The 13,629-nt window shown below is 36.0% G+C and overlaps 1 protein-coding gene across 4 annotated transcripts in view; it reads right to left on the reverse strand.

Moving 5' to 3' along the window:
- LOC106078340 (uncharacterized) overlaps positions 1-13,629 on the reverse strand; it is a 58,942-nt gene that overhangs the window by 31,722 nt on the left and 13,591 nt on the right. For 2 of the 4 annotated variants that reach the window (XM_056040977.1, XM_056040974.1), the window contains exons 2-3: positions 5,205-5,355; positions 570-716 (exon numbers count right to left, since the gene is read on the reverse strand). In XM_056040977.1, the coding sequence (XP_055896952.1) occupies positions 570-716; positions 5,205-5,355 (298 nt within the window). Of the gene's footprint in view, positions 1-569; positions 717-5,204; positions 5,356-5,544; positions 5,679-5,725; positions 5,853-13,629 lie in introns of those variants that run through there. The other 2 variants (XM_056040976.1, XM_056040975.1) reach the window with 2 other exon arrangements.

Below are 13,629 nucleotides of genomic sequence, written 5' to 3' on the forward strand. Positions count from 1 at the left end.
CTACATTAACTTACCTTACATTCTTCCTCATGTTGCCCTACATTGACCTACCTTACATTCTGCCTCATGTTGCCCTACATTAACTTACCTTACATTCTTCCTCATGTTGCCCTGCATTGACCTACCTTACATTCTGCCTTATGTTGCCCTACATTAACTTACCTTACATTCTTCCTCATGTTGCCCTACATTGACCTACCTTACATTCTTCCTCATGTTGCCCTACATTAACTTACCTTACATTCTTCCTCATGTTGCCCTACATTAACTTACTTTACATTCTTTCTCATGTTGCCCTACATTAACTTACTTTACATTCTTCCTCATGTTGCCCTACATTAACTTACTTTACATTCTTCCTCATGTTGCCCTACATTAACTTACTTTACATTCTTCCTCATGTTGCCCTACATTAACTTACCTTACATTCTTCCTCATGTTGCCCTACATTAACTTACTTTACATTCTTCGTCATGTTGCCCTACATTGACCTACCTTACATTCTGCCTCATGTTGCCCTACATTAACCTAACTTACATTCTGCCTCGTTTTGCCCTACATTGACCTACCTAAAATCTGGATATGAACTCTGGGAATCATTGAAATAAAAATCTCCATCAGAGGGCTCTGGCGAAGAATAAGGAGATAGTCCAGAACTTGGTTTACAAATCTTGGTGGATTCGTTATATAGGTAACCATGACAACTGCTGGGAAAGCTAATAAAAATAATATAACAATATTAACTTGTTAAATTAATGATTATTATTTAAAACAACAACAACAACAACAAAATCAAGCACAAAACAAGTTAGTTTTTTTTTTTTTTTGAAATTTTCTTTGATGAATCGAAGCTAGGTGGCGCCGCATGTGGGCATTGATGCTGCCCTGTATCAATGTGGCGCCGCATGTGGACATTGATGCTGCCCTGCCTCAACCTGGCGCCCGGTTGGAAATGGGCGTTAGATGGCACGACTAGGCCAAAGAGTAACACAACAAGGCTTCCGTGGGAGTGCCTAAGAGGGTGTGAGAGTATCCTCATTGCACTGTGCTGGGATGTAAAAGAGCTCCCACAGCGATCTGTCAACGTCCAGGCGCCGTCCCTCAAGGGGCTGTTACACAAATGGCGTAAAACTAAACTTTGAGTTTAACCCCGAGTCTCACCCCCCCCCTCCGTCAGACAGAACGGTGTATGCGAGGTGTGTACCGTTCATTCAGGACGGTGGAAGGGAGTTCTTCTTCGCTTTTGCTGGGTCCAAGTGCTTTTACACAACTTCTGATGTGGACACAGAACAGACACCAGATGTTAGTTAGCGAGGCTGTTCAACCAATACTGCAGTACAGACACCAGATGTTAGTTAGCGAGGCTGTTCAACCAATACTGCAGTACAGACACCAGATGTTAGTTAGCGAGGCTGTTCAACCAATACTGCAGTACAGACACCAGATGTTAGTTAGCGAGGCTGTTCAACCAATACTGCAGTACAGACACCAGATGTTAGTTAGCGAGGCTGTTCAACCAATACTGCAGTACAGATACCAGATGTTAGTTAGCGAGGCTGTTCAACCAATACTGCAGTACAGATACCAGCTGTTAGTTAGCGAGGCTGTTCAACCAATACAGCAGAACAGACACCAGATGTTAGTTAGCGAGGCTGTTCAACCAATACTGCAGTACAGACACCAGATGTTAGTTAGCGAGGCTGTTCAACCAATACTGCAGTACAGATACTAGATGTTAGTTAGCGAGGCTGTTCAACCAATACTGCAGCTTGAAATGATTTTCAGGATATAATTTTTGTTTGTTACACCGTCGTTCCATGAAGAGTGATGTTCATATATTGCAGTCTATTCACATGAAACCTGCTAGTCTTAGCTCTTTTAATGTTCATATATTGCACTCTATTCCCATGAAACCTGCTAGTCTTAGCTCTTTTAATGTTCATATATTGCACTCTATCCCCATGAAACCTGCTAGTCTTAGCTCTTTTAATATTCATATATTGCACTCTATTTCCATGAAACCTGCTAGTCTTAGCTCTTTTAATGTTCATATATTGCAGTCTATTCCCATGAAACCTGCTAGTCTTAGCTCTTTTAATGTTCATATATTGCAGTCTATTCCCATGAAACCTGCTAGTCTTAGCTCTTTTAATGTTCATATATTGCAGTCTATTCCCATGAAACCTGCTAGTCTTAGCTCTTTTAATGTTCATATATTGCAGTCTATTCCCATGAAACCTGCTAGTCTTAGCTCTTTTAATGTTCATATATTGCACTCTATTCCCATGAAACCTGCTAGTCTTAGCTCTTTTAATGTTCATATATTGCACTCTATTCCCATGAAACCTGCTAGTCTTAGCTCTTTTAATGTTCATATATTGCAGTCTATTCCCATGAAACCTGCTAGTCTTAGCTCTTTTAATGTTCATATATTGCACTCTATTCCCATGAAACCTGCTAGTCTTAGCTCTTTTAATGTTCATATATTGCACTCTATTCCCATGAAACCTGCTAGTCTTAGCTCTTTTAATGTTCATATATTGCAGTCTATTCCCATGAAACCTGCTAGTCTTAGCTCTTTTAATGTTCATATATTGCAGTCTATTCCTCTTGAGAGTGCAGGGAAAGATTGGCGTTGGTTCTTATAGGTTCCTCTTGGACTCAGGGTCTACGCCCAGTCTGATTGGCGATCAGGAAATAATACGAGTGAATGGCTACACTCTTAAAACGGCAGGTGGCGAACTGTTACATATATTAGGACAGATAAGGCTTGACTTTGAAATAGGAAGTCAACTATTTAGTCATGATTTTCTGATCGCCAATGTTGTCGACGACTGCATCCTTGGTCTGGATTTTATGCAGGAATTCGGTTTATCTCTAAACATTGGAACTGGAACTGTACAATATGGACACATAGTGTTTCCATTGCTTGATGATGGTGTGGAAGGCATTCAGGTGAAACGAATCGAACATACGACCATACCAAAGTGGTCTAATCTGTCAGTAAACAGGTATCATAAAAGGGACAAACTGAAGTGGAACAAACTGGAAGGCCAGCTACATCCTAGAAGTGAGGAGATTGAAACATCAACCAATCATTGTTGTGGCTATACGGGTAGTTACAAGGAAAGTGTTGGTGGTGGCAGCGCCGTCGATGACCATAATGACAAGTCATATGAGTCTAGCTTTCAAGATAAAGAAAGTGGCAATCTTTTCAACGATAAGCGCAGACCTGAAAAGAAAACGCTAGATGAAGAAACTAGAGGAGCGACCTATAATCAGAGGGAAACTATTGCTTTCGATGTCCTTGATATGAGTACTTAATGGGCATGACCGACGTTGGGTCTGTATCCAATACTTCTGTTTATCTTCCAGTACTAACAGCAGACAGAAGATAAATAAGTGTACGTGCGGCACCTCGAATGAACAATACATATGCCAGAAAAACCATCAACAGGTCTAGACTTGACAAACGTTTGTACGTCTGCCTTCACAAAGCAGAGAAAAAGATGAATCCATTTCATCGGAACCTGGACACTGATAATGTGGGTAATGGATGTGTGTAGAAAGGCATACTTTCTGGAGATGGCTGAAAATTACAGTGTGTTTATGACCTGGCCTCCAGTGGGACTATAACTTTCTTGCCAGAACTTCATCTGCACTGACAATTCTTCAGCCCTTTCGAAAATCTGGTCATGTTCGGGACGAACATAACTAAGGAGGGGGCAGTGTTATGACTCTACATTACGCACTGTCATTTGGCGCGACATTGTGTACCAGGGGACATGATAGAGAACAGAGGAAGGAAGATGGCCGATGATTAGAAATGTAAACAAGAAGGCCTGAGATGTGACTCTGGGTTTGGCTCTAGATCCAGTTTATAATTGATTATTAAACGTTCTGTTTTATATCACTTTCGTTGTAGCAATATGTAGCTTTGCAGCCGTTAATTTTAATCAAACTAGTGAAGAGAGCTGATGGTGACCTGATGAATGTGTATTCTTGTAGTCTCTCCATGAACTAGCCACACGTTTACACATTCGAGTACTTACAGTGAAAACTTGTCATTAAATGTTGAATGTTGAATGTGGACCTTTTGTACACAATGAACTAGTTACTAACCCCTGTAGAAAATAACCTAATTACTAACCTCTGTAGGCAATTATCTAATTACTGACCTCTGTAGGCGATAATCTAATTATTGACCTCTGTAGGCAATAATCCAGTTACTGACCCCTGTAGTAATAATTTAGTTACTGACATTTGTAGACAATTATCTAATTACTGACTTATGTAGACAATGATCTAGTTACAGGGGTGAACAGACAAAATAGCGCGGACAAAATAGCTTTGATATGTGTAAGAGTACGGATCATTAGTAATGTAATGTCCTGGGCAGCATTTGTTTTTTATGTCTCTTATCTTTTTCAATGTGAATAGATCTGAAAGTACGAGAGTAGAGAACGAGAGTAATTTAAATTTAAATCATTCCCCTTTTTCACCAATGTTTAAATGCTAAAAATAGAATTTGGAAACGTGGTGACCCCGTTCAAGCAGTGATGGAATTTCTACGTGACATTTCCTACAATTTAACTTTGTGAAAGTTTGTGTGTGTGTGTGTGTGTGTGTATAAATCTGACAAGTATCTTGCCTGTTTTCAAAGAACACGTTTGAAATGTAAATAAATGATACATTTTGAAATTATTCATTTCTTCTTAATATATTTTTTTTGCTTACTGTTTGCTTATTTATGTTTTAAGATCTCTAAAGTGTTTCTAAAGTGTTTCCTGCAAAATGACTGTAAAATAACGATAGCATTAAAACAAACAAAAAAATATTGGCTCTATTCATTGTTTACGCTATAAGGGTATTTGTTTCAAAATGACTGAAATATATTTGTTCTGCACTATTTTGTCGTGGTACCAGTTACAGGCCTAATTAGTCAATGATCTAATTACAGACCTCTGTAGAGAATGATCTAGTTCTAACCTATTTAGAGAATGATCTAGTTACTGACCACTGTAGACAATGATGTAGTTACTGACCTCTAAAGACAATTATCTAATTACTGACCTCTGTAGACAATGATCTATTTACTGATCTTTGTGGACAAATGATCCACTTACTAATATTTGTAGACAATGATATAGTTACTGACCTATTTAAACAATGATCTATTTGTAGACTATGATCTAGTTACTGACCTCTGTAGACAATGTATAGCACAGTCTAGTCTTGACCTCACTGACCGCGCAGGTCCGAGTAGTGTTGGCCAAGCCCATCTCAATGTATGTTTAACAAAGGTCATGTAAGTTTCTTGTGATAACGTTGCACAGACAAATACAAACAGGTATACTGGAGATAAATTAATTTTGAGTATGTTAATTTTGGTTTATTTATTTGTTTTACACAGTTTTTCATTAATAACTTATAATAATAAATCATCTATATTTATTCTATAGTATAAGCGTAATACACCACTGTCTGGCTAATTGATTGACTGATTCATTCATCAAGAAATCTCAGCCAATGGAAATTACGTACAGTTTCCTTTTAGTATTGACCTCTAAGGTGCTTGCTAAGAAATAGATTGGATAGATTCACAGTCTAAGCTCTGCAATTAAGTGAACAACCGCAAAGTTTTTATTAAACCTTTGTATATTAATTTTAGATGTTATCTTATCTTATATAATACAGACGTTACTTCAAAAAAGAAGATGATTACGTTATGTTTCCCCAAAAGACATTCTATATATAAAGCTGACTACAAATACTACACAAATAAACCTTCCGTATTTTTAAAGAATGTTTTGTTGACTAATTGAACCATGGAACTATAATGTTATTCTGCCTTACGTCAAACTGGATTTTCATTTCCGCTTCCGTTTAGACAAGGTGAAAAGAAATAACGAAACTACTAGCATCCAAAAGATGAAATCTAGAGTCTAGTTCTTGGTTGTTGTTTTTTTCGAAGGAGCAAAGTATGATAATGATTTCGTGCGTGTGTAGATACGACTCCTATACTCTATATCACTGTATATAAGACTACTATACTCTATATCACTGTATATAAGACTACTATACTCTATATCACTGTATATAAGACTCCTATACTCTATATCACTGTATATAAGACTACTATACTCTATATCACTGTATATAAGACTCCTATACTCTATATCACTGTATATAAGACTACTATACTCTATATCACTGTATATAAGACTCCTATACTCTATATCACTGTATATAAGACTCCTATACTCTATATCACTGTATATAAGACTCCTATACTCTATATCACTGTATATAAGACTACTATACTCTATATCACTGTATATAAGACTCCTATACTCTATATCACTGTATATAAGACTCCTATACTCTATATCACTGTATATAAGACTACTATACTCTATATCACTGTATATAAGACTCCTATACTCTATATCACTGTATATAAGACTCCTATACTCTATATCACTGTATATAAGACTACTATACTCTATATCACTGTATATAAGACTACTATACTCTATATCACTGTATATAAGACTACTATACTCTATATCACTGTATATAAGACTACTATACTCTATATCACTGTATATAAGACTACTATACTCTATATCACTGTATATAAGACTACTATACTCTATATCACTGTATATAAGACTACTATACTCTATATCACTGTATATAAGACTACTATACTCTATATCACTGTATATAAGACTACTATACTCTATATCACTGTATATAAGACTACTATACTCTATATCACTGTATATAAGACTCCTATACTCTATATCACTGTATATAAGACTCCTATACTCTATGTCACTGTATATAAGACTACTATACTCTATATCACTGTATATAAGACTCCTATACTCTATATCACTGTATATAAGACTCCTATACTCTATATCACTGTATATAAGACTCCTATACTCTATATCACTGTATATAAGACTACTATACTCTATATCACTGTATATAAGACTCCTATACTCTATATCACTGTATATAAGACTACTATACTCTATATCACTGTATATAAGACTCCTATACTCTATATCACTGTATATAAGACTCCTATACTCTATATCACTGTATATAAGACTCCTATACTCTATATCACTGTATATAAGACTCCTATACTCTATATCACTGTATATAAGACTCATATACTCTATATCACTGTATATAAGACTACTATACTCTATATCACTGTATATAAGACTCCTATACTCTATATCACTGTATATAAGACTCCTATACTCTATATCACTGTATATAAGACTCCTATACTCTATATCACTGTATATAAGACTACTATACTCTATATCACTGTATATAAGACTACTATACTCTATATCACTGTATATAAGACTACTATACTCTATATCACTGTATATAAGACTACTATACTCTATATCACTGTATATAAGACTACTATACTCTATATCACTGTATATAAGACTACTATACTCTATATCACTGTATATAAGACTACTATACTCTATATCACTGTATATAAGACTACTATACTCTATATCACTGTATATAAGACTACTATACTCTATATCACTGTATATAAGACTACTATACTCTATATCACTGTATATAAGACTACTATACTCTATATCACTGTATATAAGACTACTATACTCTATATCACTGTATATAAGACTACTATACTCTATATCACTGTATATAAGACTACTATACTCTATATCATTGTATATAAGACTCCTATACTCTATATCACTGTATATAAGACTCCTATACTCTATATCACTGTATATAAGACTCCTATACTCTATATCACTGTATATAAGAATACTATACTCTATATCACTGTATATAAGACTCCTATACTCTATATCACTGTATATAAGACTCCTATAATCTATATCACTGTATATAAGACTACTATACTCTATATCACTGTATATAAGACTACTATACTCTATATCACTGTATATAAGACTCCTATACTCTATATCACTGTATATAAGACTACTATACTCTATATCACTGTATATAAGACTACTATACTCTATATCACTGTATATAAGACTCCTATACTCTATATCACTGTATATAAGACTCCTATACTCTATATCACTGTATATAAGACTACTATACTCTATATCACTGTATATAAGAATCCTATACTCTATATCACTGTATATAAGACTACTATACTCTATATCACTGTATATAAGACTACTATACTCTATATCACTGTATATAAGACTCCTATACTCTATATCACTGTATATAAGACTCCTATACTCTATATCACTGTATATAAGACTCCTATACTCTATATCACTGTATATAAGACTACTATACTCTATATCACTGTATATAAGACTACTATACTCTATATCACTGTCTTTTCTCCAGAACTACAGCCCATTGTTTCTCTTAGATCTAGAAACTAGAAACCAAAGAATTCTAAGAGTAAATGCGATTGTTACCCGTTGAATCATCAAATGCGTTTTCGGGGATGGGAGTTTGATGCTATTTTATAGTCAAGTGTTCTATTATTAAACAAAAATGTAGGATGTTCCTGCGAAAAGCAACATAGAGTATATTCAATATTTCGATATTAAATTGAGAAACCAAAGTTAGAGATCGTACCAGTCCTGAAAAAAAGAATGCTGCTGAAGCCTTGAGACTTCCTCGTGACAATTAAACGGCGAGAGAAAGAAATGGGTAAAAATCTCCCTTCAAAACTAACAGACAAACAAGATTTCGAAATGTTTTCTATTGCCGCTGACGAATCTACCGACATATCTGATGCCGCTCAAAATCTTGGTAATTGTTCTCGGTACAAACAGCAGTTTTGAAATCAGAGAAGTTAGTAGCTATGAGGATCATGCATGGGACCTCCACTGGCGAAGTCCTAACAAATGTCAACCATCACAGAGGATTTTTCTCTTGCTTGGGAGAAATTAGTGGGAGTGACTCCTGATGGTACCACAAGTATAGTTGACAGCAAGTTGTTGAGTCAAATGGAACCAAGCCTCTCGGACTTCATTGAATAATTCACCAACAAAATCTATGTTCCAATGACTTCAGTCTGGACCATGTGATGATGATCTTGTTCAGATTGAACAATGTTCGTGGTTTCGAAAATCCATCTGCGTCTAATATGTCCAGTGCCCAGACAGAGCTGCAACTGGAACTGATTGACTTACAAAGTCAGACATTCCTGCTTAACAAATTTAAGTGATGATTTGTAATCTGTGTTCCTTCAAGGAACTTTTCAAAATCAAAAGCGTTAACGATGATCACACTAGTTAACAGCACCTATTTGTGAGGACAAACCTTTTCAGTGATGAATCTTTTGACACCTATGCTATGTAATTCGTCTCAAGGATGTGTGACAGGTAAGGGAGAGTGACGTGTGTTTGGCTGGTTTAATGTCTAGGGGATGATTATTTTTGAAGCTATCACACACCAACCAGTCAGCATATAAATCAATGAAAGAAAGATACAAAGTTAAAAATGAAGAATATTTATTTGCATAAATATTTACATAGAAGAATAAAAAGGGGGAGGGTTTGCATCTATCTATAATCAATGATATATCTAATCATCACTCTTGCACTTAATAAGAAAGTATGTCACTTTGTCTTCTGAACTTAGCTGGTTGTCCTGTTGAGGTCGCAGCTGGCTGTGATCCTGGCTTGAGGTTCTGCAGCTGGAGGTGGCGCTCTAGCGGATAGAGGGACGCCGGTGATACAGTTCTTGTGGAGTCTCAATCCAAAGTTCTGATATCTATAGTGGGCACAGTAGGGCGGATGGCCGGCTACCGTGGGCACAAGTGTACTGCGGGCAGAACGGATCTGCCGTGGGCAGCGTAGTTAACAGGATAAGTCCAGTGAGTTGCAGAGGGTTTGGCGTAGCTATGACGTCTCGCACAGACTCTGGGTCTATAGGGACGTCGTACCTAATAAGTTGACAGGTGGGCTGTCGAATGAGGTAGTTTCGTATTCCCCCCGAGTCACGTGGTTGTGTGTATACAACGCGCACCGTGCTTAGTTTTAGTTAGTTTGTAGTGGGAATCTGAAGCGTTTTAAGTCAATATTTAGTGGTTTCAATTTAGTCATTAGCGCTAAACTATAATTTATTAATAACAGGAGAATCTAGAGATACATATTTTTAATAGTTTCAACTAAAACAAATAGTTATACCTTTGATAGAAGGTACCGAAGCGTTGGCCTATAATCTGCCATACTGAGATCAAGATTTCTTGATCTACAATGAATGACTACACTTACAGTTCTTAGCATTCGGGTAACCAGTCCTAGAAAAAAAAGTAACACTTTCACCCCCCCCCCCTCCTCTCTGCCCAAAAGTAAACAAGCTTGAACTTGAGTAGAACACTAAAAGTTGGACAGCAGACCAGTGTGTATTGGTCAGATAGCTCTAGGGCTAGTGTGTAGTCGATATGTCGACTAGTTGTTATAAAAGATAAAAAGACTGCCATGTGTTTTCCTTGTGCGTAATAGGCTTGAGTTGTTTAGCGAACAAATAACACATCTGATAGTCAAGGATAAATCGAGATCTACTCTTACAGTTACACAGGCCAAATGTGTCTTACCCCGCCCTTTCATTGTTAAATTTGGTTTCTAAGTAATAAAATGGATCTAGATCTATTTCGTCGACGCATTTTTGAAACTTTAATGTAACATTTTGTGAATTTCTTAAAAATGATAGAACTTTTAACAACATAATAATACATCATGTATCCAACACAAAAAATAATTCTTAATGATATCGATGTGCATAACGTATTGACAATTAGCGGAATATGAAATACATAACGTTAAAAATAGCTGAAGTTTATGAAAATAACAATGTTTCAACTAATATGCATATTATCCCATATATAGGCCTATAAATAAATAAATATGTGTGTGTGTGTGTGGGGGGGGGGGTTATACCAAGCTTTTTTTTAATCTTACAAGAACGTTTGTAAAAACATCTTTTTCTGTATGTGAATGTAGATCTATCATCGGCAAAGTGTTGACGCTTGTCATGACTATAAAGGAAATATCATTGATAATTTAAACCTATCATTAAACAGTTCTTGGCCCTTTATGAAAACATTCGTATAATTATTTGAACATTTAGGGAGTTCGTTGATGTACTCTGTATATTTTAAAATGTTTGTAAATGTAAAATTTCGTAAAAATAGAGGAGCAACAGCAATGGAAATATAGGAAGACAAGGCCATTCTTCTCTTTGTTGTCCAACAATCACGTGACTTTGGTTAAAGTAGGTCAGAAATAAGGAACTACCTCATAGGCAGGCAAGTAGAGCCGATAGCGCCAAGTAGTAGAGTTGAGTAGATCCACGTAGGCAGTAGATGATACTCAATAGCAAGTAGGCAATTGACTAGGCAGACGATGCCAAATAAATAGGCTGGTGATCCAAACAAATAGGCAGACACCTAAGGGAGGCTGCGGATAAATAAGGACAAGTTAGGACATGTCTCTCATGCATCTTATCGATACCCTCGACTGAGGTGCATTCTTCAGATTGGTAAAATTGCTTTTGAGCACAATTGGGAGATGATGACAAATAGCATTTGGAAAATAGACAACTGATAGTAGCAATATAAAAATGTACATAAAAGTGGAAATATTACTCTCAAACAAACAGCTCAAGTTGGAAGAGAAAAAGGGGGGGGGGGAAGAATGAGCGATGGTCAGCGACCATGACGGTTTGTTTACATACGACCGTCGGCCGAGAACAATGGAGCGCGCTTGAATGGAGAAGGTGTCCGTTCAAGGGCGCAACTCTCGTTAGAGTAAAATGAGTAAAGGGGAGATAATTCATATATCTTCTCTAAACGCAGTATTAGTGCGCTAGTAAAATTATCAAGGCGGTCAGCCGAGATAAAGGAAATAAAATAAGATGTACAAATATATACATGGTTGCATCAACGATCAATTGAGCAACGTAGCATTAATAGATTAATGCAATACATAATTATATACATATGCCATGTTTATGTTTTCTACTTACGTCAGTGAGAAATACACAATGCACTAATTAAATATAAATGAAATAATAAAATACACATGTGAGAAATATACACAAAGTAATCAAGTGGAACTGTGATTAAGTTCGGCTTACCACCAGGTATTTCTTCTAAGAGTTAAAGTGAATGAAATAGTCCCGACTCGACTGTTGAACGAGAATGAGAAATAAGAGGGTCTGGTATGATTCGGAATAATTTATGCTGTGATAAATTTGAGTGACTCCGACAGCAAGCTTTTGACTTGTCACAGGATGAACATCTAGAGTTTTAGATTCAGTGCACATCTCATGCAACCGGATATTTAAAAATGGTTTAAGATAAACTTCTCATGAACTAATGTACGTAATAGGTTCACGGGTTTCCAATAAAAATGATTCATTGTCTATTTCCTTTTTTTATAACCTTTTTGTTGACTTGGCCCGCGACACGAGTGTCGGTATTAAAATGACCCGCCGGCCTAATAAGGTTGAGCATCACTGAGTCTAGACTGTTCATTTCTTGTGTCTAACAGCCCGCTGGTGCACACCATATTAATCCGTTTAGGGGCGGAGTTATAACAGTATGTTGGGGGGGGGGGATCGTTTAAATGCCTCCCGTTAGAAGTTTAAAAAAGGAGGGGATGTCACGTCTCAAAAGACAATATAATAATAATAATAATAATAATAATAATAATCTTTATTATCCATCAGGAAATTTGTCTTACAATTTGTGCATTACACCAAACAAAAAACATTATAACTATAAGAAACCAAAGTGTACATTCACACCAGACTCACTCATAATTTACATGTGACAAAGTTTATACCAGATTGTTCTTATTTAATGATTTGATTGCCAGGGGATTAAAAGAGTGTTTTTGTCTGTTTGTCTTTGCTATCGGTGTCTTGTACCTCTTTTGTGATGGTAAAATCACAAAATCCTGACACAAAGGGTGATTCTTTATTTAGAGGATCTTGTTAGCTTTTTTAGAGATGTTTGTCTCAAACAACTGCCCAAATGGGGTTTATTTTTTTGCCAATGATTTTACCAGCAGCATTTAGGATTCTATAAAGTTTATTTTTAATACTCAGATTGCCATACCAGGCAGTGATATTGAAACTTAAAATATTGCAGATGTGAGCGTGATAAAACATAGCCAAGGCCTTTTCGCTAACATTAAACGAGGACAGTTTTCTTAGTAATCGTAATCTTTGCTGCCCTTTTTTTGCTGATATAATCAGTATTTGCAGTAAAATTTAGTTTATTGTCTAGGGATAAAAAAAATGGGCGTAACCGGTGGGTAAGGTGAGCTACCATGTTGTTCAATGGTTAATAATGATTTAAGAGCTTGTGTGTGTGTATGTATATAATAAGATTTGTAGAAAGTTTGCATGAAACAAGTGCTTTTAATATTTTCACTGGTTTCAATGAGAACTTGATGTTTTGGAATCTGGGAAATCAAAGCAAAAGAACAAGTTTCGATTGTTTCAACATGATACAAGGTCATTCAACATGATACAAGGTCATTCAACATGATACAAGGTCATTCAACATGATACAAGGTCATTCAACATGATACA

Source organism: Biomphalaria glabrata, chromosome 9 (genome assembly GCF_947242115.1).
Source record: "Biomphalaria glabrata chromosome 9, xgBioGlab47.1, whole genome shotgun sequence".
Classification (NCBI taxonomy): Eukaryota; Metazoa; Mollusca; class Gastropoda; family Planorbidae; genus Biomphalaria; species Biomphalaria glabrata.